The sequence below is a fragment of the Bombus bifarius genome, unplaced genomic scaffold, assembly GCF_011952205.1.
Source record: "Bombus bifarius isolate JDL3187 unplaced genomic scaffold, Bbif_JDL3187 scf7180000008197, whole genome shotgun sequence".
NCBI lineage: Eukaryota > Metazoa > Arthropoda > Insecta > Hymenoptera > Apidae > Bombus > Bombus bifarius.
Genome location: NW_022884504.1, coordinates 255408 through 279649, shown reverse-complemented (window position 1 = coordinate 279649; position 24242 = coordinate 255408). Strand labels below are relative to the sequence as shown.

At 37.2% G+C, this 24242-nt stretch overlaps 1 protein-coding gene across 2 annotated transcripts in view; it reads left to right on the top strand.

The window, feature by feature from the left end:
• Nucleotides 1-24242, top strand: part of LOC117209962 — a 248147-nt gene that overhangs the window by 193210 nt on the left and 30695 nt on the right. For both annotated transcript variants that reach the window (XM_033452452.1, XM_033452451.1), the window contains one exon: nt 211-289. In XM_033452452.1, coding sequence (XP_033308343.1) covers nt 211-289 — 79 coding nt within the window. The remainder of the gene's footprint in view (nt 1-210; nt 290-24242) is intronic.

Here is a 24242-nt window from a genome sequence, read left to right as displayed (position 1 = left end):
TTTAGGACAGTGTTTTAAGTGAATTCTGATTATTGTTAATACATTAAACTTGAAGCTTAAATAAACCTGAACTAAGATTTATGAAATTATAAATCCTACATACACGTTTTAAGCAAATATTTGATGCTTTTGTTTCTCTCTTTTCTCCGCGAAAATATTTAATATATTATTGCACAATGCTATAATGTATTTTTATCATTTTTGTTTCAGATGTCAACATGGTGGCCGAACCAAAACCCCATCAAACCGGACGCAAACGACAGAATGTAACCAAAACTGGCAACGATTGGTATGTGAACATACTTTCTCTAGCTACGTATTATTAACACGTTTACTGTAAATCTAAGAAATATTTCGAATTATCTCTGTAACGTTAAAGATATCGAATATTCTATCGAACATGCTGTTTATTCAAATTAATTCCGTCCATCGATGGAACTACCATGATAGCCAGCGTATTAAAATTCAATTTTCGAAACAGTGTAAGCTAATATACACGGTATTGATATGAAACGTAACAAGATCCAGTTTACATATCTCTGTTGCTGGTATTTGATAATGACAAGTAACATTATCAAAAACTAGTAAAAGAACCGGTTATAATCTTTACGGAGAAAAAAGGTAGAATCACATTAAAGTCCTTCTTATCCAAATTTGAAGATCAGATTTTGCGTGAACGTGTGTAATAAAGACATACACACTGTAGGAGTGCAAAGAAAACACGAATAATAAGTAAGAAGTTATCACACGAGGAAATTCGTAGATTCTAGTGGAAAATTGGGTTAGAGAGTGTCGATTGTGTCGGTCTGTCGGATGAAAAATGGCGTTCTTCTTTGGTCTGTTCCAAAAATCTGTAATGTCGCGCGAGACTTGGCAGCTAGCCTAAGCCTGCAGATCGCATCACGGACGAGGAAGTTGGTCGCAGGTCGCGCATAAATCTTCCACGTAAACGGAGAAGTCGCATTTCATTCGAAGGGCGACCACTTGATCCTGTCGCCGTCGCTGGCTCGAACCGTGAGATCGCCTTAAGAACAGCGTCAAACAAATGCTAAACTCGATCTAACTGGCCTGCTCTTCGCGTCATGCTTCTCGTTTGACGACGTGCTGAAACAGTGTTTTACGCGACGTACGTGACCATGAAATTGCGAGAACCTCTCAGCTCGACGAGAAACGCGTCACCCGGAAATGAAACAACGATAATCGCCGGCTAATCCGCCTGCACTCGCGATTGTTTAGCGTTTAGACTGATTAAGCTGACGCTTTTTGCCGGAAAAACGTTGGATATATTAGAATCGCTTTGTTCCTAGACTTGTTTATTTCTCCATCGCGTTTTCTGACGGAATTTCGATTGTATATCGACAGATGGATTTTCGCAAAATTCGCCGAACGTTTGGGAGGTTCTCCCAAACGAAGTTCGAGGAAAGGACAGAGAAGGATGGATGATAGGGGGAACCACGGTCGTATTTCCTAGAAGGGAAATAACGTATGTACATTGTTATTATTCGATTCCTCGATAAAACGTGTTCGATATCCAAACGGTGAGTGAAAAGGAAGTGATATAGAAAGGTATATACTTCGGTTTATTAAATTTTTACTAGAATTTTAGCTATATCGGTAGAGTGAAATATAAAAGTGTACATAACAAAGAGATGTTAGCGTGAATATTTTAGCAGCAACTATGACATGACTTACCACCTTTTAGGAATAAAAGATTAGAGATTGGAAGTTTTATACCTTTTTTGGAGGGAGGGTCACGTAAGAGCGTTGATCAATGGCGCTGATGGAGTATTTTATTAAAAAGATATATTTATGGTTAATGGGGCGGACTAATTTGAAGTGAAAGATAGCACGACCGAATTAACACGAAGAATCAAAAAATTCTTTATCGTTGGAAATTTTATTACCGCTTTCATTGTTCGTTTTAATATGCCACTATAATTCTCTGATATTGAATTACTTTCTCAGAATCCAAGAAACTGCAAATATTACTTTGATAACGCTTTTCCACCAATGAGACCAGATAAAACATGTTGTTCGTTGCTTTAAGGACAATGTCCCTGGGGAAGGCAGAATTCCGCAGGTTTCTGTAGGGAAACCGTGACATCTCGTATCGCGTCATCTGGTTTCACGATCTGCCGGCCGAAGAAAACGAGCCAGTCAACTCTGGTAACTGGTTAAGGTCCGCAAGCAAAGTGGACCGAGGGACACCGATTGTTTAGACCCTAAACTTTGGAGGGACATAGAGCGTGTTTGGTTGGTTGCACGAAACACGGTCTCTGTCCTCGGCTTGCGCGATAGTCGCTAATATAAAACGGCAGTAAACCGTGATTGTTAAAATTTAACGATCCACCCGTTTTTCGCTGCAATATTTCTCGCGTACGGAATGAATTTTCCGGCGGTTCTCGCGTGACATTTAAAATTTGCCGAAACATGCGGCAAAATGCGGGATTGTGCGACTACTGAGTCTGACTGCTGCCTCGTTGTCGCTATTTTTTAGCTTCGCAGCAAATTGAAAGGAATAACGACGATCATTTTTCCACGATGGCCGAAACGGTCGCTTCGAAAAATTTTCGTCCCGTCGTTTGAAAAATATAGCACGGCTCCATTGAAATACGCCCCCATGTTGTCCGCTACTCTTTCAAGCCAATAGACAAACGCAGAATTGGCCTGTTTGGAAATATTCAATAAGATTTAGTATGCAGTGTCTTTAATTGGCGTAAATTCCGATTTGAAATTTCCTTTCTTCTTTTTCTTTTTGTAGTTCTTATTCGCGGTTATTGCATCGAAAAATATTTCTAGTAGGTACTTCGTGAATTATTACGTTTGCTTATTAAGATAAATTGACTACTACGTGCAATTTTAACGTTTAATTTTTTTGTCAAAGATTATATTACAAGTTATCAAATTATTTTTCACATCGAATGTTCCGTAGGGAATGTGCAGGTATATAACATATTATTAATACAAATTCAGAACTTTCTAGCTACAAAACGTGACATTTGCAGGAGCATATCGTGCAATATTAAAATTCGTATATTCTACAATACATAAGAAATGACGATGGAGAGGTGCATATGGTAGCGTGCTATCGATTTTTCAATAATTTCAGAAACAAAGCGAGACATTTCATACATATATTATGTAAAATCGCATACAATCTTGGAATATGATATTCTCCCCGTTAATATGGTTTATTGTCCAAATATTATTAATAAATACTGTGTGTTTTAAATGGGAATTTCGAATGTGAGTTTCATTAATGTGTAAAAAAATGCGCGTAATATTATTGACAATGGTCGCTTTCGCTATTTTCGGTGTGTGAAAACGTTTAAACGTGAGTAAAATGTTTCAACGAAATCCTATCTGGATTGAAATCCACTTGAAAATGGTTTTGAATTATTTTAAAAAATCCATGTTCCACGTTGTTAAATTTCAATAAAGTTTCCAATGGGGAAAATTTTTGAAGCTGGTACTCTTACCATTTGTGTTACGACCGTTCGCGGAGAGACGCGGTCGCGAGGAAAACGCGTCAGCGAGAGGCGTAAATTCTCGCTACGATTCGGTTAATCGACGCCGCGAATTAGTCATTCCCCTGTTTCGGTTAAGATAACAGAGGTGGTTGGATGAATATGACACAGTATAGTAAGTTATATTTCACCGTTTATTCTAACAACTTATAACGAAGGCAATTACGCTGGTGCGTATGTACGAGATGAATGAGTGACTGATATACGGGTGTATATACCCGGTTAAAGGATGTTGACCGTTCGAAGGATGTAAAATCAGTGATGTTCGGAGACGATGCTGTGGCAAAGGAAAGCTAAGGATGGGTGTGTCTAGCGCACGGGACCATCGGATTTGTTGGTGACGATTTTAGTTGAGAGAGTGAGGGAAATAGGCTTCGTTGTTAATTGGTTAAACGAAGGGTCTTAACCGCCCTCGAGAGAAAGTGGTTAGTGGGAGGAAAGTTGCATCATACGTGAGAAAAACTAATTTTCCCTGGTCAAGCTGTAGTAGACAATGGTCTTTAGAAATTCTTCGGAAACGGACGTTTGTTCGGTTTGAAGGACCTCGACTAGGAAATTCCTGAGATTTATGGAAGGTACTTGAGACTATTGAGGATACGCAGTGAGTATCCAACGACATCTGGTTGCCATCTTGCCCGCGGTGTGTGGCCTGGGCTAGGTAGAGTGTTACGCGACGTAACAATTTGAGTGTTGCTCATTTCGCGGACATGATATTTGGATACTGTCAAAATTTAAAAATCTGCTAGTCTGACCGTCCCTTTTCTCATATAGGGCGTTCTATTAAATTTTCGAACAAATTTTTCTTGCTACGTTACACACCTGCATCAGCTTCTATTTCTAATTCGTGTTTCTACAATCCTAATGCATTTAGGATTGTAGAAATGCAATTTCTATTTTCATTTATTTCTCTGGTATTTGTCGCTATCGCGTAACATTATTATATTTATATAAATTATTACATTTCGTACGTGTAAAAATACAATTCACCAAAAAATAGGAGTTGCATAATTATTTAATTTCCAATCTTTTTGGTCCAATTTAAAATTCAAATTTCATGCAAAGAGAAAAGGGGTGATAATGAATAAATTTCCCTTAGAAAAAACAATAATGGCGGGCGCAGAGGCGATCTCGTTCACGCGTCTGCCCTTCTACCGATGAAAATAATTGCTTGTACACGCAGCAGCTGTCCTCTTCATCAGCCGTACGTACCCATTGTCCGTCAGACGTTTTCACGGAATTGTCGGCTTTATAACGTCACGTCATTTACCGTCGAGGCATCTTGGAGCAGGGCGAAGTTGTTGTCTGGCTAACACAACTGCTGGCCGCGAGACAGTAAAATCACCGTCCTAGCCATTGTGTCCATCATGATATGCAAGGCTGAAAATTTTACGAGGGATGAGAGACTCAAAACTTAAACGAAAAACATCGTTAGTTAAGATTATACGATGTTCTAACGCTTCTTACTTTTCGTGTACAATTAATCAATTAATTTTGAAGATCTCCAATGTACATACGTTTCAGGGTAATATTCAGTATGAATTATGTATTTAATCCTTAACGTTCTAAACAGTGTACATTCACTAAAATGTTGCTACGGATAGAATATAGTTAGGATCTTGATGTTATGCACATATTTACCTACTTACGCTACTTCCATGTTACATATATTATGTAACATAATTCAGAACGTACGTATTAAAAAATTGAAGATGGGATATGCTATAGCATTTGTTTCGTGCCTGCCTTTCTTGTTTTGATTTTCATGTTGTACATTCCTTGATATAAATTACAGAGGTTGGTTTCGGTCAAAGGAGAAAAGAAATTTTTTACTCGCACACAGGATAACCGAATTAATATGATTTCACGAACTGGTCGAGAATTTTAAACGAAGAGCGTACTGTTAATGTAGGAATAAGTAATTAGACACGTACAAACTTAACTAGACTTTTAACAAGTTCGTTTTAATCTTCCCTCTCGAAGCGAGTTTCTCAGGGGTAACTTTCTATTCCTTTTCTGGTAATTGGCAATCATCCGGAGCGGCAGACTGCTGCAAATAATCAAAAAATTATGTATAACAGACAAATTAATAAACTACAAGCGCTAATATAATTTTAGTAATATTAGCTCGACAAATTAGACGAAAACCAAAGTTATACGAGTACCCTTAATTTATCAAACAAAATGAAAAAAAGGCGATCGAATAATACCACTTTTTGTGAGCACTGTCATCTTCGTCATTTTGACGAAAAAGAAAATAGAAATCAGAGTTTAAACGATCGTTCACTTTTGGCCAATCGAATTACGTTCTCAAACTTCCTCTAAAAAAGAAAACCACCCTTTTTACAACCTCGTAACTCAACCAAAATTCCATCTCCGCAGACGTTCTGTTGAGACCAATCTGAAAACGTCAAGGCACAGGTAACTGCATAGTTGTACACCGCGGGATACCGCGGATGGTCTGACAGTTTCCGTGAACGTAAAAAGAGGCCGTGACAAGGGAGAAAGAGCGAGAGAGAAAGGAAGAAAAAGAGCGAAAGGGGAAGAGAAGGAGACAAAGCTGGAAAACATATTTCGCGCCGGCTGATGCATTATCCGTGAGATGTCTGCAACAGATAGTGTCGTGGGAAAACGTCGATAGCCCTTTTCGCGAATGAAGTCTATTCTCGGGCTTTTTCTTCCGTTTTCCACCGCTTACAATCTCGTTCTTCCTTCTTCTTTTTTTTCCTCCTCTCTCCCTCCTTCTTCCACCCTATTTTACCCTCTTTTCTCACGCCTCTTCTTTTTTCTACTCTTCCAGAAGATTCGCGCCGGCAAAAAGGCAGTTTCGCGACGATTTTCGCGTGTCCATTGAGAGAGACAGAGCGGGACTTTTTTTCCTCTGGTGGTCGTTGAACGGTCGCCACTTTTTTGATGACTCCTCGGCGACGTAATTTTCCGTCATCCAGCAACGAATGACGAGCGCGAAGAGCCTCCGCAAAAGTGACTATAATAGTTTCCACGGTGAACAATGCCCAGACTTCGAGAGTTTCGAGGTAAATGCGCGTACTGCTGCTGCTGGCTGGCGTTTCGCGTTGAAAGAAATTGTTCGTGAAGTACGTTGCCCGGAAAGATTCTTGCCCGATGCTCTCTTCTTCTGCCAGTTCTTTTCCTCCATCTTTTTCTTCTTCTTCTTCTTCTTCGTCATCGTCGTCGTCGTCGTAGTCGTCGACGTCCTTTCGTTCTCTTCGTCTTTTTCATTTCTTCTTTTTGTTTTGTCCGCGGGAGCATTCGTTTACTGATTCGAGGAAATAATATGGTTGGATGAAGAATATCCGAGGACGATCACGATAGTGAAATTCGCAGTGCAAGCACTTGCGTCTGGGATTGCTAGATGTCGATGAACCTTCCTGAAAGGAACTTGGTTCTTAGATCTTCTTTGACGAAGTTTGAAAAGGGACAGTTCTTTATTTTATTACGTTCGTCGAGCTCTTCCATAATTTACCGATCGTTTTTCATTCGAATTCGTGGTTATTAGATTGTATTCGAGGGAGGTATATACAAGAAACGAGAACATCGATCCGTTCCACAATCTTTAAATTCTAAGAAGTTGTTTTAATTATACAAGGCTCTAAAGAAAGGATCGAAGAGTTTAAAGATAGTTGAATTAAAGCAATAAGTGGGAAATGTATGTATATATCAAACAATGTTCCACACATTGAATATACATTCATCGATTTATTATTTCAACCTGGAAATGTCGTATTCAAGGAAGCATCAAACGCCTCTCCAACAGCACGATAAAACTCGCAGATAGAAACAGCTCCAATCACTCTGCCCTCTGTTTGCATCTCTTCACTTCGCCCACGCAACCTTAAATCAATTTCGACAATGTCATTGAACGAGACTGAAACAAGATTCCCAGCGCGTGACAAAAGTGACGGCAACGGAACCAACCAGTCCGTAGTGCCGTTAGACGAATAAATAAGTCAGAGTAGCCCGGCACAAGGGGAAATATACGTACAAACAGGGAGGCGAACGCGATATCTCGAAGGCGTCACTTAATATCGTCAGTCGACGCCCAATGTTCTCCCCGTTCTTCCGCTGTCGCGCTTTAATGTAGCCGTCAATCCACACCGTTTTCACCAACTCTCACGAATTCCCCTGTTTTCGTTGTTGTCGCCGCCGTCGTCACCGTCGTCGTTCCAGCAGTCTGCGTTCGTAAATCGTGTCGAATCAAAGCTCTGCTCCGGGTCGATCGTAATCGTCCGTTTTATTCTCGTCGCGCGGCACCACCGAGGATGCAAATGGTCGTCCGGCGGACGGCCAAATAAATTTGCATATTAAGCTATATTTTAATACGCGTGCGTGTCCACAGTAACAGCGAGACATTTAAAAATTATACTTGCAAACAGGGGAACATAATTAACGTCACCGGCACGCACCATCATCCAGCGACGTCGACTCGCCCTCGCCCTCGCCTTCGCCCTCGTCCTCCTCCGTAGCATTCGGTTACCGCGCCGTTCAAAATTTACCACTCGTTTCGAGTGTCCCGAGACGAGAGAAACTCGCACGACGCCGGAATTTTAATTCGCGGATGATGAATCACGCGAGAAAGGTAAATCGCGTTGGTTCGCGTCACACCACCGCCGATAGACCCACCTCGTCCGTGCATTTTTCTCTAGCCGAACGACGAATTTTGATTCACTCGAGACGACGAACGTAATACGGTCACGTCGCGGGAAAGTTTGTCCTGGATAGTTCGGAGTAATTTGTCAGTATCAGATTGGAGGGAAATGTAGTGCGGAGACGCGCTGTTTACTCGTTTCCGATTGCCTCTGTCTCGTTAACGTAATGGAGGCTTGATGACGGCCAAGTTTGAACCGGTTTCGAGAGGACAGGAAAGGTACTCCGTGTATATCTCGTTTGCGAACATTTTAGTTTCGACGAGATCCTGATGACTTTTTTAAGGAATTTTGTAAGTTGCATCTTCGACGAACCAATTTGGTTTTGTGAAATCGTACAAAATAACACGTTATTTCGTTTGAACTTGAGGTGATTTTGGATATAGGACATGTATGACGATCCTCGCTTCCGACTCTTTTCGTACAATTCTCTATTCCAAACTGACGATTCTCACTTCTCGGTCACAACTCAACTGTTTTCTTGATCCGATTCGTTTCTTTTTTTCGCCCTTCAATATCCGCACTATGCACGCGTTCGTTAGCCGTCTGCAACCGTTGCGACGTATGCCTTCTTGCAAATATTCGGCAGAAGGACCGTAGCAATATCAATGGCTCATTAGGCCTGTCGGCATTTACGCTTCGGTGATACTTGTACCAACGAAACCGTTGGAAAGTTTTGTTGTCGAGTGCCGCTACAAACTTTATCGCATTAGAATTTGGATCGAAGCTGCCACAAAAGACTGCTTTCGCGAGAATTTATAAAACGTTTGAAATGAATTTAGGAAACAACGAAAATTCAGTTTCGCGAAACTTCGTAAAATAATGTTTCGTTTCACTGAAACCACATTGCATCCAGATTTAGATATTTCAATAATACAATTAATTCGATGCGCTTTGATCTGATAGATTTTATTTTGGGCAGGCCCTTTCTTCTTTCGTTATTGTACCACAGTATTAAATTCGCTTAATTATTCATTTACGTCATATTGATACCAAATTAGTTATTAATTGAGTATCAATTAAAATCAGAACGTCAATTGTTTTGCGGTGGGCTGTGCGCCAGTCCGAGGATATTTGATTATAGTAAATTTGCATATACATATTTGATGTTTCATGATGCAACATAATGCCATTGATTATGGAATTAAAATTTCAAGGATCGTTAATACGAAGTTAACATTATATCAATTAACAGCATTGACGACCTGGGGAAAAAGCGAAAACTATTTTATTATTGTTTTGAAATGAATTTAAATATCTCAGAATTCTCTTAGAAATTTAAAGATAGACCAAGACTTAAACATTATGTAATTATTAGAATATTCGCGCATTTACTAGAATAATCTTTCTATGTAATGAATATTTAATTATGACTATAAGTCTTTTCGTCTGGGGTGATTCAATGAATCTAATTCTGCTACATCTGATAATGTGAATTATTATTAATATATATATTCAATTATCATTCCGAATTTCATGACCAGTACAAATCCACGATACGTTCATTCAACTATTTCGTCGAACAAACGATCAGGGGACAACTCGGACGTCTGGTTCGCGTGCATGGAACATCGATTCACCGGTTGAGTGACGAATGAAGACTACTTCCGGCAGAATCGACAGGTCTGTTGCAATCATTCCAATACCTGGCTGATATTTCATGATGAAGTGGCGATACTCGTCGATCGGTAACCACAAAATCGAATCCGATGATCTCGTTTTGTACCATTGACTCGAAATTAATGATTGGGAAATGAGGTTCGTTCGAAATTTTTCAACGTCAACATTTGATAAAATCGGTTGTGGAGGATCCTTTGATAACACTCATAAAACGCTGTCATCGCGTTATTTCTGTGGATATGATTTTTAAGAGGATTAAAGACGCGGGGAAATTTAAAAAATATCGAAAATAATTAGGTAGTTTAATTATCTTGATAGATCAGTGCATTGTGGGAAAAAATGGGGATTATAAATTTTCAGTACGCTTCGAACGTGAATGTGTAAAAAAAGTTAATTCTTTTTGTTAATCTTTTGTTATAATTGCTTTTCCGTGATATGTTCATTTTTTTTGTTTTTTTAAATAGAAATTAAAAAATGTAAAACATTGCTGAGCAAATAGTCATTTAAGTCGCTACTCATTCTAATAGAGAAGAGAAATAATTTTTTTTTACTTTTTCATCATTCCGTAATCTGTGAAATTTGAAAACAATCGTGCAATTTTTTCAACAAATAAAAATATCGGAGTATTTTTTATTTGGAAATTTATTTGAAAATATCAACGCTATGTATTTTTTTTTAAGCAGGAACCATTCTGTAAACAACGTTACTTTCGGAAATTGCAGGCGGTTTTGAACGCAACAAGTGAGAAGCTTGAATAACGAGGACTGGCCACCTCGGCTATATATTTTCCCTTGACAAGTTTTAATGAAATTCCATATCTGATTCTTTTAATAATATTCATCGACGAATTCCTGCTTTGATGGAAATCTACGTACCGCTAGTGCTCATGAAAGGGAACAACGTTCTAGATTCTAGATTATCATTGGCTCGTTTCTGCTTCGTTTAGGAGAAAACTGATACGTTCCAAGGTAATCTATATCTTTGTCTTTTTCGTGTTACAAAGAGTACGTAATTTACTTGCTTGTGAAGATCACGCACAGCCCTTAGCATGATTGTAAGAATTTAAAAACGACATATTCTAGTTTATTTAATGATAATTTCTGTTTAGACCGCGTTACAGTAACACGTTCTTAATCATTTTTATAACGCATAGTACGATAAAATATTATTTTTCTATAAAATGATATTAACGCAAAAATTCTCGTATAAAGGAACTCCGTGTTAACGCGCGATATTTAAAACATGTTTCTCATAAACAAATAAGCCTGTCGTTATCGCGAACGTGTTCGATGAAATTTAATTATTCGGAAAATTAATTTCACATAAACACAGTTCGCCAAAGCAATCTTAATGAAAAGACATTTTACAAAAAAAATGTCTGAAAACAAATTGCGCATATTTACGCTTGCAACTGACGTTTCCTGGAATAACAATCTCATTGGAAGGATTTCAAACTAAACGCCTGAAGTTAATTGAAAGTCCGATTTCGGAATTAATGTTGTTACGAAGTAAATTCTGTGGACTGTGTGATGCCACGATATAATTACGAAATTATTGGTTGCATATAGTACAGTAACTAGACTGTGATAACGGAAGATAGTTGGTGACTTACACGTAATGACTGATATCCCGTTGTTATATCTGATTTTAATGAGTAGAAAAGAATAGAACTCGAGTTGGCATTTAACGTTTCTGACCTGAAATGACCTACGGCAGAGAAGCACATTAATATAGCTAATGGTATTTCGAAACTTAGTTTCTCTCTCCTGGGACAAAACTCGCCTAATTGGTCCACTTTCCTCTGAGCACGAATTGAAGCGGAAACCGCGTTTGTTACCAATTTGCGACAGCCACGGATAGCATTGTTATTATTATTTACATAATAAGCAGATGCACGCGTAAAAATACCGGATGCCGTGGTTTAATGATATTTTCACATTTTCAACTTCATCGCGATAACGAACGTTTTTATTCGCTATTCCAAGGATTATAAATTTGACGTCCTTGCATTGGATTACTTGATATTAATTAAAGCCCATATTTAGCATCGAGATTTAGCATCGCCAGTATTTTCGTACTATATCCTTCATTTTTAATTCTTGTGAGAAAATATTCATCTTCGCTCAATGCTTACGCTCTAATAGTAATAATAAAAGAGCTATTTTTAGAAACATTAATGTTTATGTGACTATTAATATTCAAATGACAGGTATATATTTATTTTAACTAAAACAAGAAAAGCGATATAAATGTTTCAATGTTACTGTGAATTTCGTTCTCTGTAAATAATTAAACGATATTCCTGAGAAATTGCTGTTAGCAACCTTATACCTACATGTTCCATATTACTACAAAATTACTGTTAGGTGCAATAATTTTCTCGTAGAGCGAACCGAACGTTTAAACAAGCTTTTCTATAAATTCTCGTTGGTCTTGTACTTTTGAATTTGCCTGTACAGTTAACAGAGGCCTTCCAGCCCTTAACACCGAACATAAATATTAATAAGCAAGCGGTGAAATTCACGCTTATCGTGGCACCGTGAAGATTTACATGAGATAACACGACTTTCCTTTTGCTATACGGCCGTTTGTGTGGCCCGTGCACGTGTATCCAGCAGAAAACACGTCGGCATTTACATACGACGTCGGATAAGGCAGTCACGGAGATCGTTTTGCGGCCGCAACTTTTATCGCGACTGATATCTCGCCGGGTGGTATTGCATTTTTTTTAGAATAAATAACGAGACTCGGGATGATGAAGCAAGAGCTGTTACATAGCGTTGTTTACGCGCCACGTGAATGGAACGCTTTGAGAAATGATCTTTGCATTTTCACCCCTCCAAGATGTTGCGATAGTATTGCTTTAAGCCCTACCTACCTTTCTACCATTCTAATTTCTTTCGTCCCCTTTGAGTCTACGATCGACCTTTTTAGCGAAATTGCTTAAAAATAGTACTTCAAAAATGGTACTTCTACGATAATAAGTAATAGTATTTACATATAGTATTACATATAGTATACATATCGTAATACATATAGTATGCCATATAGTAATAGTATTTAAAATATTATTTTTACAATAATTGTTAATAACATTTAAATTGTTTAAAAATATTATTTACAAGAATATTTGCACTGATCTCCTGTTTCGAAATTGCTTAAAAATGGTATTGCAAAAGTAGTTACGAGATGTGGAGAATTGAAAATAAGAACTAGGAAATAAGAAGGAATCTTTGTATTTTCATCCCTCTGAAATGTTACCATAATAATACTGCTTTAAACTTTTCATCTTACCAGTCTTAGACTATAGCATGGTTAACAAAGTACCGAGTACTTTGTCTATTAGAAATTTAGATATTTGACACTTGAAGCTGTCCGAAATATAATTCATTAAGGGTTTGCCATGTTCTGTAATACCAAATTCCATCATTGATTTAGGTGCTTATTATTTGTGGCTGTTGTAAAACGTAAATACGTAATTTATTAGGAAACGCATGCATTATTAGTGACGTAGCTGTATCGTGTATTGCCGAATGCTGCGTTAATGTTGGTGATTACGCGCGCGTGTTCCTTCTACGCTATTCGTATCTGAATGCGTTGCTCGATAACGTTTGGCTTACCACAAACCGCTGCATAACTCGGAACCCCCCACTATGTGTTAAACAACATTGATTAGTGACATCTGTAGAGTTAATATTCCGATAAATTTAATGTCCCTTTCGTATCTCGTTTAATGCCGGTGATAATTGCGTCATTAAATATTATTTTGCAGCTGTTGTCACGAAAGGGTCAATAAATCGTTATATTTAGCCAATTTTAATTAGTCCACGTATAATTTTCCTACAGCTATTACAAAATATTTAAGCAATATATAAGTTAGGTAAAGAGGGTAAATATGTGATTGAAATAATTTTGTTCTATAATGTGTTATTTTTAAACGTAAAGCTAGCGTTATTAAAGCAGAACATTCACTTCAACGTCCTGTTTCAAATTGCGCATTCGCATAAACTTTTATTGTATGTTCATTCTGCATGGAATGAAGTATCGTCGATGACGAAAAATATTTGTTGCATTACAATATGCGTTACACTGTTAATTTAACGTTACACAAATTGCAAGATGATGGATATTCATATATTCGTAGTCAGACGCGTAATTTACTTTACTTTATCCTGCTGCTTTACTTTATTTTGGTACTATTAAACATCAAAATATTACGCTCTTCGCAATGAGAAATAATAAATTAAGCCTCTAAGTTGCCTGTTCATTGTCGACTTACGACATCATCGATCGATTAATTTTCATATTGCATCGACAGAACTAGAGGTAAAAAAGCAGTTCGGTTTCGAGTTCTCCCCAACGTTAATTCACTGCTGGCTTCCCTGTGAGTTACTTCACACCCCCTCGGTTTCTCCATTAGCCTATCAGACATGGCTGGCCCGTAATTGCTCGCGGCCGCACTTCGTTCACCAGGGTTAATTTCAAGTATACCCTGTCCATCGGATATACAACGAAGATTGTTCGTTCGTCGTGTATTCGATAAGCTTCGTCTGGCTGCGAGTGCTCGGTTCTCTCTACCCTCTGTGGTCCCGGTACACAGGCCGCACGAGCACAAACAACGTCTCCCCGGCCGTGGTGAAACGCCGATGAGTATATTTGCAGATCAGTCGGGCGAGTTCTACCAACATTTCAGCATCGTTAGCATTCAATTACGCGATTATTGAGGGTCTTGGCCGATTCGTGCGCCCCTGCTTTCTTTGATCGATACACGTCCCTTTTTGTGAAATGCCGTAGCTCGAAATAATAGCCAACTCAAGTGCCGGCTACTGCTTGCTTCTCCCCTCAACCAAGTTCGTTGAACCAAGTGTCTACCTGTGTATGTGTGAATGAAATTTCAATATCTCATGTGTGAGGACTCGAGCCACTTTAAGCTCCATTAACCTATCGAAAATTTTGCTAATGAAGTATTACAGAATTCGCTGCTTCCGGACTTTAATGGAGAAGCTTGGTTATATAATCAGCGCTAGAAAATTTCTTAGAATTTTAGGAATTATTCTTCTGGTGCTAATCGGAATATAAAAATCTTCAAGCGTCGGGAGATTCTTCTTGTTCAATAAATTCCGGATCTTTCTCTTGAATTGCTGTATTTAAATTCGTGTCACATTCAATATATCGTTATTGAGCAAGAAAACATTCATAATGAATAACTGTTTCAATTCTACCATATCAATTGCCGGAAACAATCAAAATCATCAAATAATCCAGCACAAAGATAGTACCCTGGATTTCTTATATGGATAAGTATATTTGTCGTAGATATCGATTGCATTTGGTATCTAGGTCCAAAAATATTACGATCCCTGGTCCCTCTAGTTCCCTCGGCTAAAATTAAGCATGACGTACGAAGAGAATCACGATAAGTGGTAGTACACTGTGTACAAGGTTTGCGTTAAAATTGGCTAAAATGAGCAGGAGTGTAATCCAATTTCGTTGAGTAGTTTTCGTGCGCTGGGCTTTACGAGAAGAAAATATGAAACGAATGAAATTATTAAATTATTCCATTCCATTTTATCGCTAGATAATGCTACACAATTTTGAATTTTAATTGCTCCTGGTAAACAGTAACTTTATGCGTGTTTCAATAAATTCTATCAACCGTCCTATTGAATTTTTCAGGAAACGAAGTTGTCTCTTGTTTTGGCATTAATCCAGTTGTAAAATGCAATTTCAATTTATTATTACAATCGAGACGAGAAGTTTTTCTTAGAGCAGCAGCGATCCTTCAGCCATCGTTTGTGGCCAACAATTCGTCGAGGATTGCATATTGAGCCAGCCGTTGTTTCCGGTAATTGCGACAGGAAAGAAATACCGTTTTAAATGCAAATGTATGCAAGACAATCCGGAGATTGACTAAAGAAGCAAGACTTATCGCGACGTGATATATTTGGCTAAAAGTAGCTTTCCTTAATTGGAGATCGCATGATAATGGCGCAATTTATTTTACCCGGAATGCATAGCGTTTTCAATGATCAATTATGCACGACATTCTGACTTCAAATCGATACGACCGCCATTCTAATTATCATAGCATGATCAAGCGTCGCGTCGTTCACTGATTTATTATAAATAGTCTCGATCGAGAACACGATGATATTTTATTCGATAAAAATAGAACATTCGATATAGCATCGTTTAATTATCATTTATTTTTAAAAAAATCTGAAATACGTTGAGAGACCGCAAAAATTTAATTGAAAGAATTTATCACCGAAAGAATTGTAAAATTTTCAAAACAACAATCACGAAGCTAGAACCGATACATCATAAAGAAAGTCTCTCCTCAGTTTCGCTACAAACTTTCCGAACAAACCAATATCGAAAGCAGTGTATGAGTTTCTCGTTTGTAGGAGGCAAAGTGAAATAAGAGAAGCTTAAATAACGTAAAAGGGATAGCGTTAGAATATCAACAGCGTTTCATTTTAATTGCAGGAAACAGTTGGTTTGCTCGCTGGCGATTGTCAATATTGGCTGTCACGCGTTAGTTCCTCTAAATTCGCTTGGAATGTACCCATGGGTTTCCGATATGGAAACACCAGATTGATGACCGACTCTGCAATAATTGTGATGGTTACGTACATATACAGGGCGACGCGACGGCACCGAGGGAGGTGAAAACTTGCCAGAGAATTATAGAAGCACGTCGGTCACGGCCAATGCATTGTAAATACGTGTTTCCAGTGCTGACGTCAGAGTTAATCAATGCAACGATTTGCCAATGATAAATCGCTAACGTGTGATAACAGGTCGAGCGTGGCTCAATCGAATCGATAAAAGCCATAGTGCCCTGAGAATTTCGTATCTCTCTTAAACGAATTGTTATTTAATTGATATGCGCACATGAAATTTTCGTACAAATTTTAATCACATGTAGTTAACAACGAACTAGTTTCGTTCTTCCAAATTCATAAGTATTGTCGGTAATAGAATTATTCATGAGGGTTCAGAATTAGACTTTGATGGTGTCATTATAAATCTTTCAAACACCCAATGATTTGAATACGTTTATTATGTACGTAATTTATGTAGCAAAGCTTCTCTTTTATTTTCGTAGTTAATTGTCCACGATAAATATTATTCATTTTTGACGAATAAAATTTTTAAAGGAAGAATGGCAGGTTTTCAGAAGATTGAATTTTCGGAGCAAGGCAAGAGTCGTGGATTAGAAAGGGAGTAGCACTTGGTCAAACGATCTGACTTTCTGAACGAGTGATATCAAAATGTATTGGATGGTGAACTATCACCTTTACGGAGCTTTTATTGAAATTCTTGGAGGCGATCTTGAAAAGAATTCCTTCCTCTACCCAGTCGACTCATCTCGAAAGTCACGCCTGCGGAATGAGTTCAATGTAGGGGAACCCTTATAACGTAATTTCGAAGACTAGGATAGAACGTGCGTGAGAGAATGAAGGTTCTTAAAAAGTGATCAACCCAGAATACATTTTCTTTCCGAAATTATTTATGATTTAAGTTCTTTCGACGTTCCAGAAGAAAGTGAATTCAGATATCGAATTTTATCACCTTTTATCTGCTATTGAAATAGATAAGTTGATAAGTGTAGTTTTGAAAAATGTTGAAATTACGTTACAGGTGTATTTAATAGTGTGATTATATTCTTCCTATCATATTACCCCTATATAACGAGTTTAAAGTGGCTTTTCATTTGTCCGAACCTTTAAGAATCTTCTTACTTCGTGAAACTTTCTGGCTCTAATTCTTGTAAAATGCTGAAAATTTTCGGAACTCCTTGGCGTTTTAATAATAAATAAGGTAACTGAAAGTTCCACGAGGGTTGGTTTGATTAAAAAGCTTTTGAAAAGAGTTGATTTTAAACAGAGCGAAAAAATTCCAAAGTCTAAAGATCGTAAAGACAATGTATGGCGTCGTTGTTCCTATTCATCGATCATTCAAAGTCAGTGAAATTTTACCACGTTTTATTATCCACTAACTTTCCTAAATTTTCTAAATAAGTTAGAAAAAGATTCCACCAGTTGTCTACTTAATTTTCACTTGCTTACTCGATATTTCATAGCCGTAGTCAATCTGGAATTCGCATTATCACCGAGACGCGAGTAGAAGTCAAATTTTCCGAGCTATAGATACGGAATACCTAGCTGATAGCGTGCAAAGTAATCGCGTCAGGATGATCAGGGGAAAAGTTGACCTTCCCAGGATCTGTCTCCTCGGTTAAACCACCGAACAGACCGATGAGTGGTTCTTTTTCGTAGCCTCATCCCTATACCAAGCCATGCAGAAGTACGTACAGCGAAATGGAGTCAGTCGCGAATGACGATGGCTGGATTAGCCTAGAGGCACGTGCTGTGGACACCATTCTCCACTTCGCTTGAGTGCTCGAAAATCACGTTCGCGCTGAACTCAGCCAGAAAACAGACTCCGACGATTCACGCATTCTGATTCAGTCACCGCTCTCTGGCCCCTCACTGTGCGTTCCTATGTTCAACATTCCGCCGGATTCCTTGTGTTGCCTCCGTTAAAGGACCTCTGGGTACGTTTTATGTGTCACTGGAACCAGTCGAGCCCTTTTAAGGAACGTTCGAATGTGTTGGTTATTCATATAGAAGTTTTCTTTCGGAAATAAGTTGGTTGTCGATGGGAAATTTTATAGGAATCTCGTGAAAAGTTTCTATCTTTTTTCAAAGTAAGATAACGCGTGGTGCAGTAGGACTTTTAAAGTATTATATTTTGGAATCTGAGAGTTTCAGCTGTTCAGTGAAATATCAGAACGAAAGAACGATATTGCTTCAAACAAGACGTTAACTGAATGGATGAGCGGAATTTTACAATATGTTAAATATAAAAAAAGTTAGTTATACAACGATGTAGGGTGATTCTATGTGAACAGCAAGAAAAAGATTTGATATTAATTATATTAATTGTGTTAAATGTATTAATATACATTTAGCCTGAAGCTCCGTTTTCGAGAAAATCGACTTTGAAGATTTGAAGAACATACATTAACTTGGCTAATTCCAGACTCAACAAGAGTAAATAATCGACGTACATTTGGTAGAAAATAGTAAAAATAGGTATAGAAATAGTAAGAATAGTAGAAAATATGTCAGAAATATAGAATAAAATTTTTTCATAAGATGCTTCATTTTCGAGAAAAATAAATTTGAAAATGTATCGTGGAACTGTATAATACCAATTCCTAATTAAACATGTTGAAACGTTATTTCCTTGAAAATGCAGCCTCAAACGGAAAAACTTTATTTCATACTTTTGACCTATTTTCATATGTGTAATAACCTTCTGTTGAATTATTTACTCATAGCTAAGTTAAAGTATAGTTGACAAATTTTCGAACTCGATTTCTTCAAAAACGAAACTTCATACAAAAAAATTTTATTCTATGTTTCCGACTTCTTTTTTCACGTAGAATCGCCGCCTGCCCGGTTACAGTACAATCACCGCCCCTTGTACATTAGAAAATCAAAAAATTTATTCTAATTCGACTTAAAGTCTGTAAGAATATGATTTTCTAGTTTAAGAATTTAGAAACACGAAGTTAGCGAGTTCTTTATTTTTGTGTAGATAATGCAAATCCGGCCAGAGAACATCTTCGAGCTGGAACAGGAAGAGCACAGTTTCTTTGTTGTTATTTGAATTACACTGTCTTTTTTCTGTTTCATCTTTCCTTGCTTCTTTTTCTTTGTTTTATCCTACACTTTCTGAGCTCTGCGTTACTTTTCCCTGCAACTCCTTTGTTCATTTCGTAGTAATATTAAGATAATGAGACGAGTTTTCCGGAGAAAGTCAGATACCAGTTCCCCAAGGAAGGGAATTACACTCTACGGAAATAAAAGTTTAAAGTATTTTCAAGCGTGGATATTTTACACACGATAATAGAATCTTGAATGAGGTTAAGGTGCATTGTTGCGGGGCATTAAGTATGAATTATTTCGATTATTTCCAGACATATTTTTTCGATAGACGCTCATTCTATTCTTATTTCCCTGGAATAACATTATAAAATTATTAATTTTCGACCTTGCTAAATGTCAATAAAATAACCAACTATTTCCTGATATAACTGAAATTTTTCCGTAGTATTTTCATGTTGTACGATAACAGTAATAAGAAGGAAAATGTGATAATTTCTGTCAAACGATATTAGTAACTTCGCAATTTTATTTAGAATTGATGTATTTACCAAAATTATTTGATTTACATAGCAAAGATATATATTGAAATGATCAGTGAATTCTGTTAAAATTATGAATTACTGTTGAAAATTGTATATTTTAAATTTATAAACGCACTGCAAAGAAGCGTTTTAAGCACGAAAGCAAGCTTCTGCGAATTCCACGTTTAGATTTCTTTCGCGTTTTTCCTCTGTTCAGTATTCTTTCGCGTCTCTGTTTCTTTTTACAAAAATACTATTTACCTTCTTCGCTTCCGCTGTATCGTTTCATCGTAGTCTTTTTCGTGCACTCAACGAAAACGTCACGATAACGAGTCAAAGGTATCAGCTAGAAATAGTACAATAGGTTAGTCGTTTCGATAGAACCTAAAAATTCATTCGCTCTTTGCGGTTTCTCCAGCACTTCGTGCCGTATCAATTCATACAACGTTTCTTTACCTGGCTTAAGAAATTTCAGAAATTTTCTCGGGAATTCTTCCTAAATTCTGCGTCATTTTGTGATAACTCTTAAACGTTGACTTATACACCTCACACAATGTCTACAAATTTTTATCCACGAAATATATTTCCAATAACCATTGTTTTCGCGCAGCCAGTAAAATGAAAATATTTCGTGACGACGAACTTGACCCACGGTTTCGACTGCAAGATTTTTCGAAAACCTAGCTATCCTTCATTACGTAACAATCGCGCATAGTATTTTTGAAAATCAGCGTCGGGCATTCGGTGGTTTCCAAGAAGAACCAGATTCGTAGAAGTTTGCTCGCTTCGTATTCCATTTCTACTTTCTACCGCACTGACACACTCTTCTTTTTTTCCCTGAAACCCCCATGACCGCCGAGAGTCGATGTTTTCCTTTTTCCATCCACTTGCTTCTTTTGCACGTTCGAGTCCTTTTCCGCGACCCCTTTTGACCATTCACCGATAATGTTACGATAACGAGTCAATGCTCGGATGCAGGAAACCGTGGCCGTCTCTTTCCTACGTGAGAAATCAAAAAGTCCTCTTTACACGGTTTAACCGAGAGCAAGAGGTCTCGTGTTTTAAATGAGATTTGCCATGTTACATAAAGAAAATATCCCAAGACAACCTGGCAATATCTTTTTTTTTTTTTGGAACGACTCGTATTTTTCCAATGAATCAGGTGACTCGATTACAATTACAAATTGTATGTGAAATACACATATCATTTGCAGAGGTACATGTAGTAGCTTTTTGTTTGCAAAACCACAACGGGAAATATAATTCATACTTTTTTCCCCATGTGGTCTTCGCTTGTTAACTGTGACGATGAATAAAGGGGATGGATTTTTTTTCACATTAAAAAATACAGAGCAGAAAGACATTACCATAAAACTTTATAATTTGAATATAGTTTAAGTATGAACGACTGTGAAAAGGAGGGTAAGTGAGAACGATGATTCAGTATGAAATTAGAAACATCAAGGTCGAGGCTGTGGAATTACTTTATGTTTATTCGCAATCAGTTCCACACGAGCTCTCGTTCCGGTCAAAAGCAGAAGAAGTGCTCGTCGAGTGCAATTGAGTCGAATCGTAATTTGTTGCACGATTTGATTAAGAGATTCAATTGTCGAAAATAGTGATTTGTATGCGTGCGCGTGTTTATATGTGCCTGGTTTAACACACACTCGCCGCGAACGACCCAAATGGTACGTACAAAACTCATCGATAATTATCGTATTGTCTTTCTTTTCTAAACATTTATAATACGTAATATTATTTGCTATCAAACAAATGAGATTTAGAATTTTATAAAAGCTTATTTATAAATGGTAGATAAAGGGTGTTAAAAAAATGATCTAAACTTTACTAGATTTTAATTCGGAAGAAGAACAATCTATATTGCAAACTAAAATATTCTTTCTGCAAATAAATAATGAATATTCTTCATAAAGATAGATGGCAGTTTTAAATGTTAAAGATAGAGCGATTTAAAATATTGCAAGGAAATGAGATTTCAGGCCAGATTTAATTAACTCGCTACTTCAGCATGCATTAACGAATTTAGAGAGCACTTAATCGCTATTAAATTTCCTGTCACGTCTTGTTCAGCCTAAACAGTGTATGTGTCGATAATATCGGTTATCCTGATCTTGGATACTTCAGCATCAGCTACTGATATTGGACTATTATAAGTAATAGCCCTGGCAATTGTCGATAGCTTATTACCATGTTGTAACGTTAACTACAACACCTATCAGACCAAAATATTCACTGCAACAGCATTTGCATTATTATAAAATTTTATTGAATCGAAATTTATATGATACGATATATTTAAGAAATATTTTATGTACATATTGTGATAATACTTTTATTACACAGTTGGTAAAATTGTACGCATAAATAACTCTTGTTCTATTTCGTATAGCGTCTATAAATAATTATGATTGATGTAGGAAATATTTTCGTGAAACGCTTGAAAACAAAAATTCCAGTGTCAACATTCATTTGTGTTCCGAGCGAGGAATTTTAAGCGTTAACGTTTGTTTGTTTTTTCTTTTTTTTCCTTGCTCCAACTGATACGAACCTCATTTTCTTACCCGCGTAGTCCTCGTTTAATTTCATTCGTTGAAATTAGTAGGTCACGAACTGCTGTTAACTTATATTATGGATGACACGCGTCTACCTCATCATATTTTCATCCTACCGATCGTTTAGTGTCACGTCAAAGAGCCAATATAGGGTCGTTAATATGGTATCAGTAGTTACGCTAAAATCCTGCATGAGATTTCAGTATAAAACCGTTTCATCAGTCGACCAAGTGGTCGTTTGGTATTTTTAAATTGATGCAGTTAACTGAAATTATCAAGAGGACGGAGGGAAAAGTCTGTTTGAAAATGGGGCGAAAAAATAACGCGCTGGCACATAACCGAAGTCGTCGAGCAACGATAAACGTTAGGCGAACGCGGTGAAATTTTAGGAAAGTCCTCGTAAATTTTCACGCATTTTCCAGCTCATGGGATTAATTAAACAATTCTAGTGAAATTTAAAACCGTTTACATGTTGTTTAAAGCAAACTAAAAGTACTCAAGTTCGTTCGTTAATTAAACTAACGTAAATTGAACAGACGACCTCGAGTTGGCAACAGATGTTGATCGCGTGAATCTAAATGAATATATAAAACCAATGAATTTAAATCGACCATATAAATGACCATTTCGACAAATAATACGAGTCCGCATGTGAATTTGCGTAGCTGCGTAACATAACCCTAGGACGTGAACGTTTGTAATATTTATAACCGACAAAGCTTTCATTGACGCAAGTAATATGTTTGATTATTAATTATCGGCTGTACAGTTAATTTTCTCACTGAAAAATTTTATTCCTTTATTCCTTAAAAGGGCTCTTCAACAATATTGTATTATTATCGAAAAAGACTGTTAAAAAATGATTCTTAATATTTTGAAACTACAGAAGATACAATCGTGTCATGTAGATTACAATACCCTTTATTCACGGTCTCATATAAAAAAGATATAAAAAAAAGGTACTCATACCATATGCAAAAAGCACGCGCATAAAGAGAGTGCAACAAAATTTGCGCCATTAAATACACCATGTTCTCCTCCTGCTTCGTTTTCACGTTCAAACAGCTATGATGAAAAATCGTGGACAGGCCATATTTTTTCATCTAAAAAACTGTACAAAGTAAAGACCGAAAGTTTGAATAACAAAGAATTCGCCGGGAACAATCGGCCCCATAATTACACCGTCATTTTTCGATACACGCTAACCGTTCTGCACATCGACAGTTTCCTCCCTCTTTCACTCTTTTTTATCTTTTTTTCCTCTCGTGGCGCTTTGAATGCATCTGTTCCCAATTTTCAATCTAACGTTAAGACATATGAATATTTCCCCGGCGCCGACAGGCTATTAACAGTTCATATTTTTTAATTGTTTAATGATTTTTGCATTCATATCTTTCAGATTCTGTTTTTCTAATTAAATCGTGCAATTTTATCAATAGATAGATACAAATTCACTTGTAAAATTACGAAATAATTACGAAGGAATCGAAACAGCAGTAAACAAAATAAATATGAAATATTCAGTTAACAATTATATACTAGAATGGCTAAAACTAAAAAGGTTATCATTCCAAACTTCATCGAAACATCATTTTTTCAGTTAAATCCCGCAGTGTTTCTCCCACGCTTTGATGATGAAAACAATTAAAACATGGCA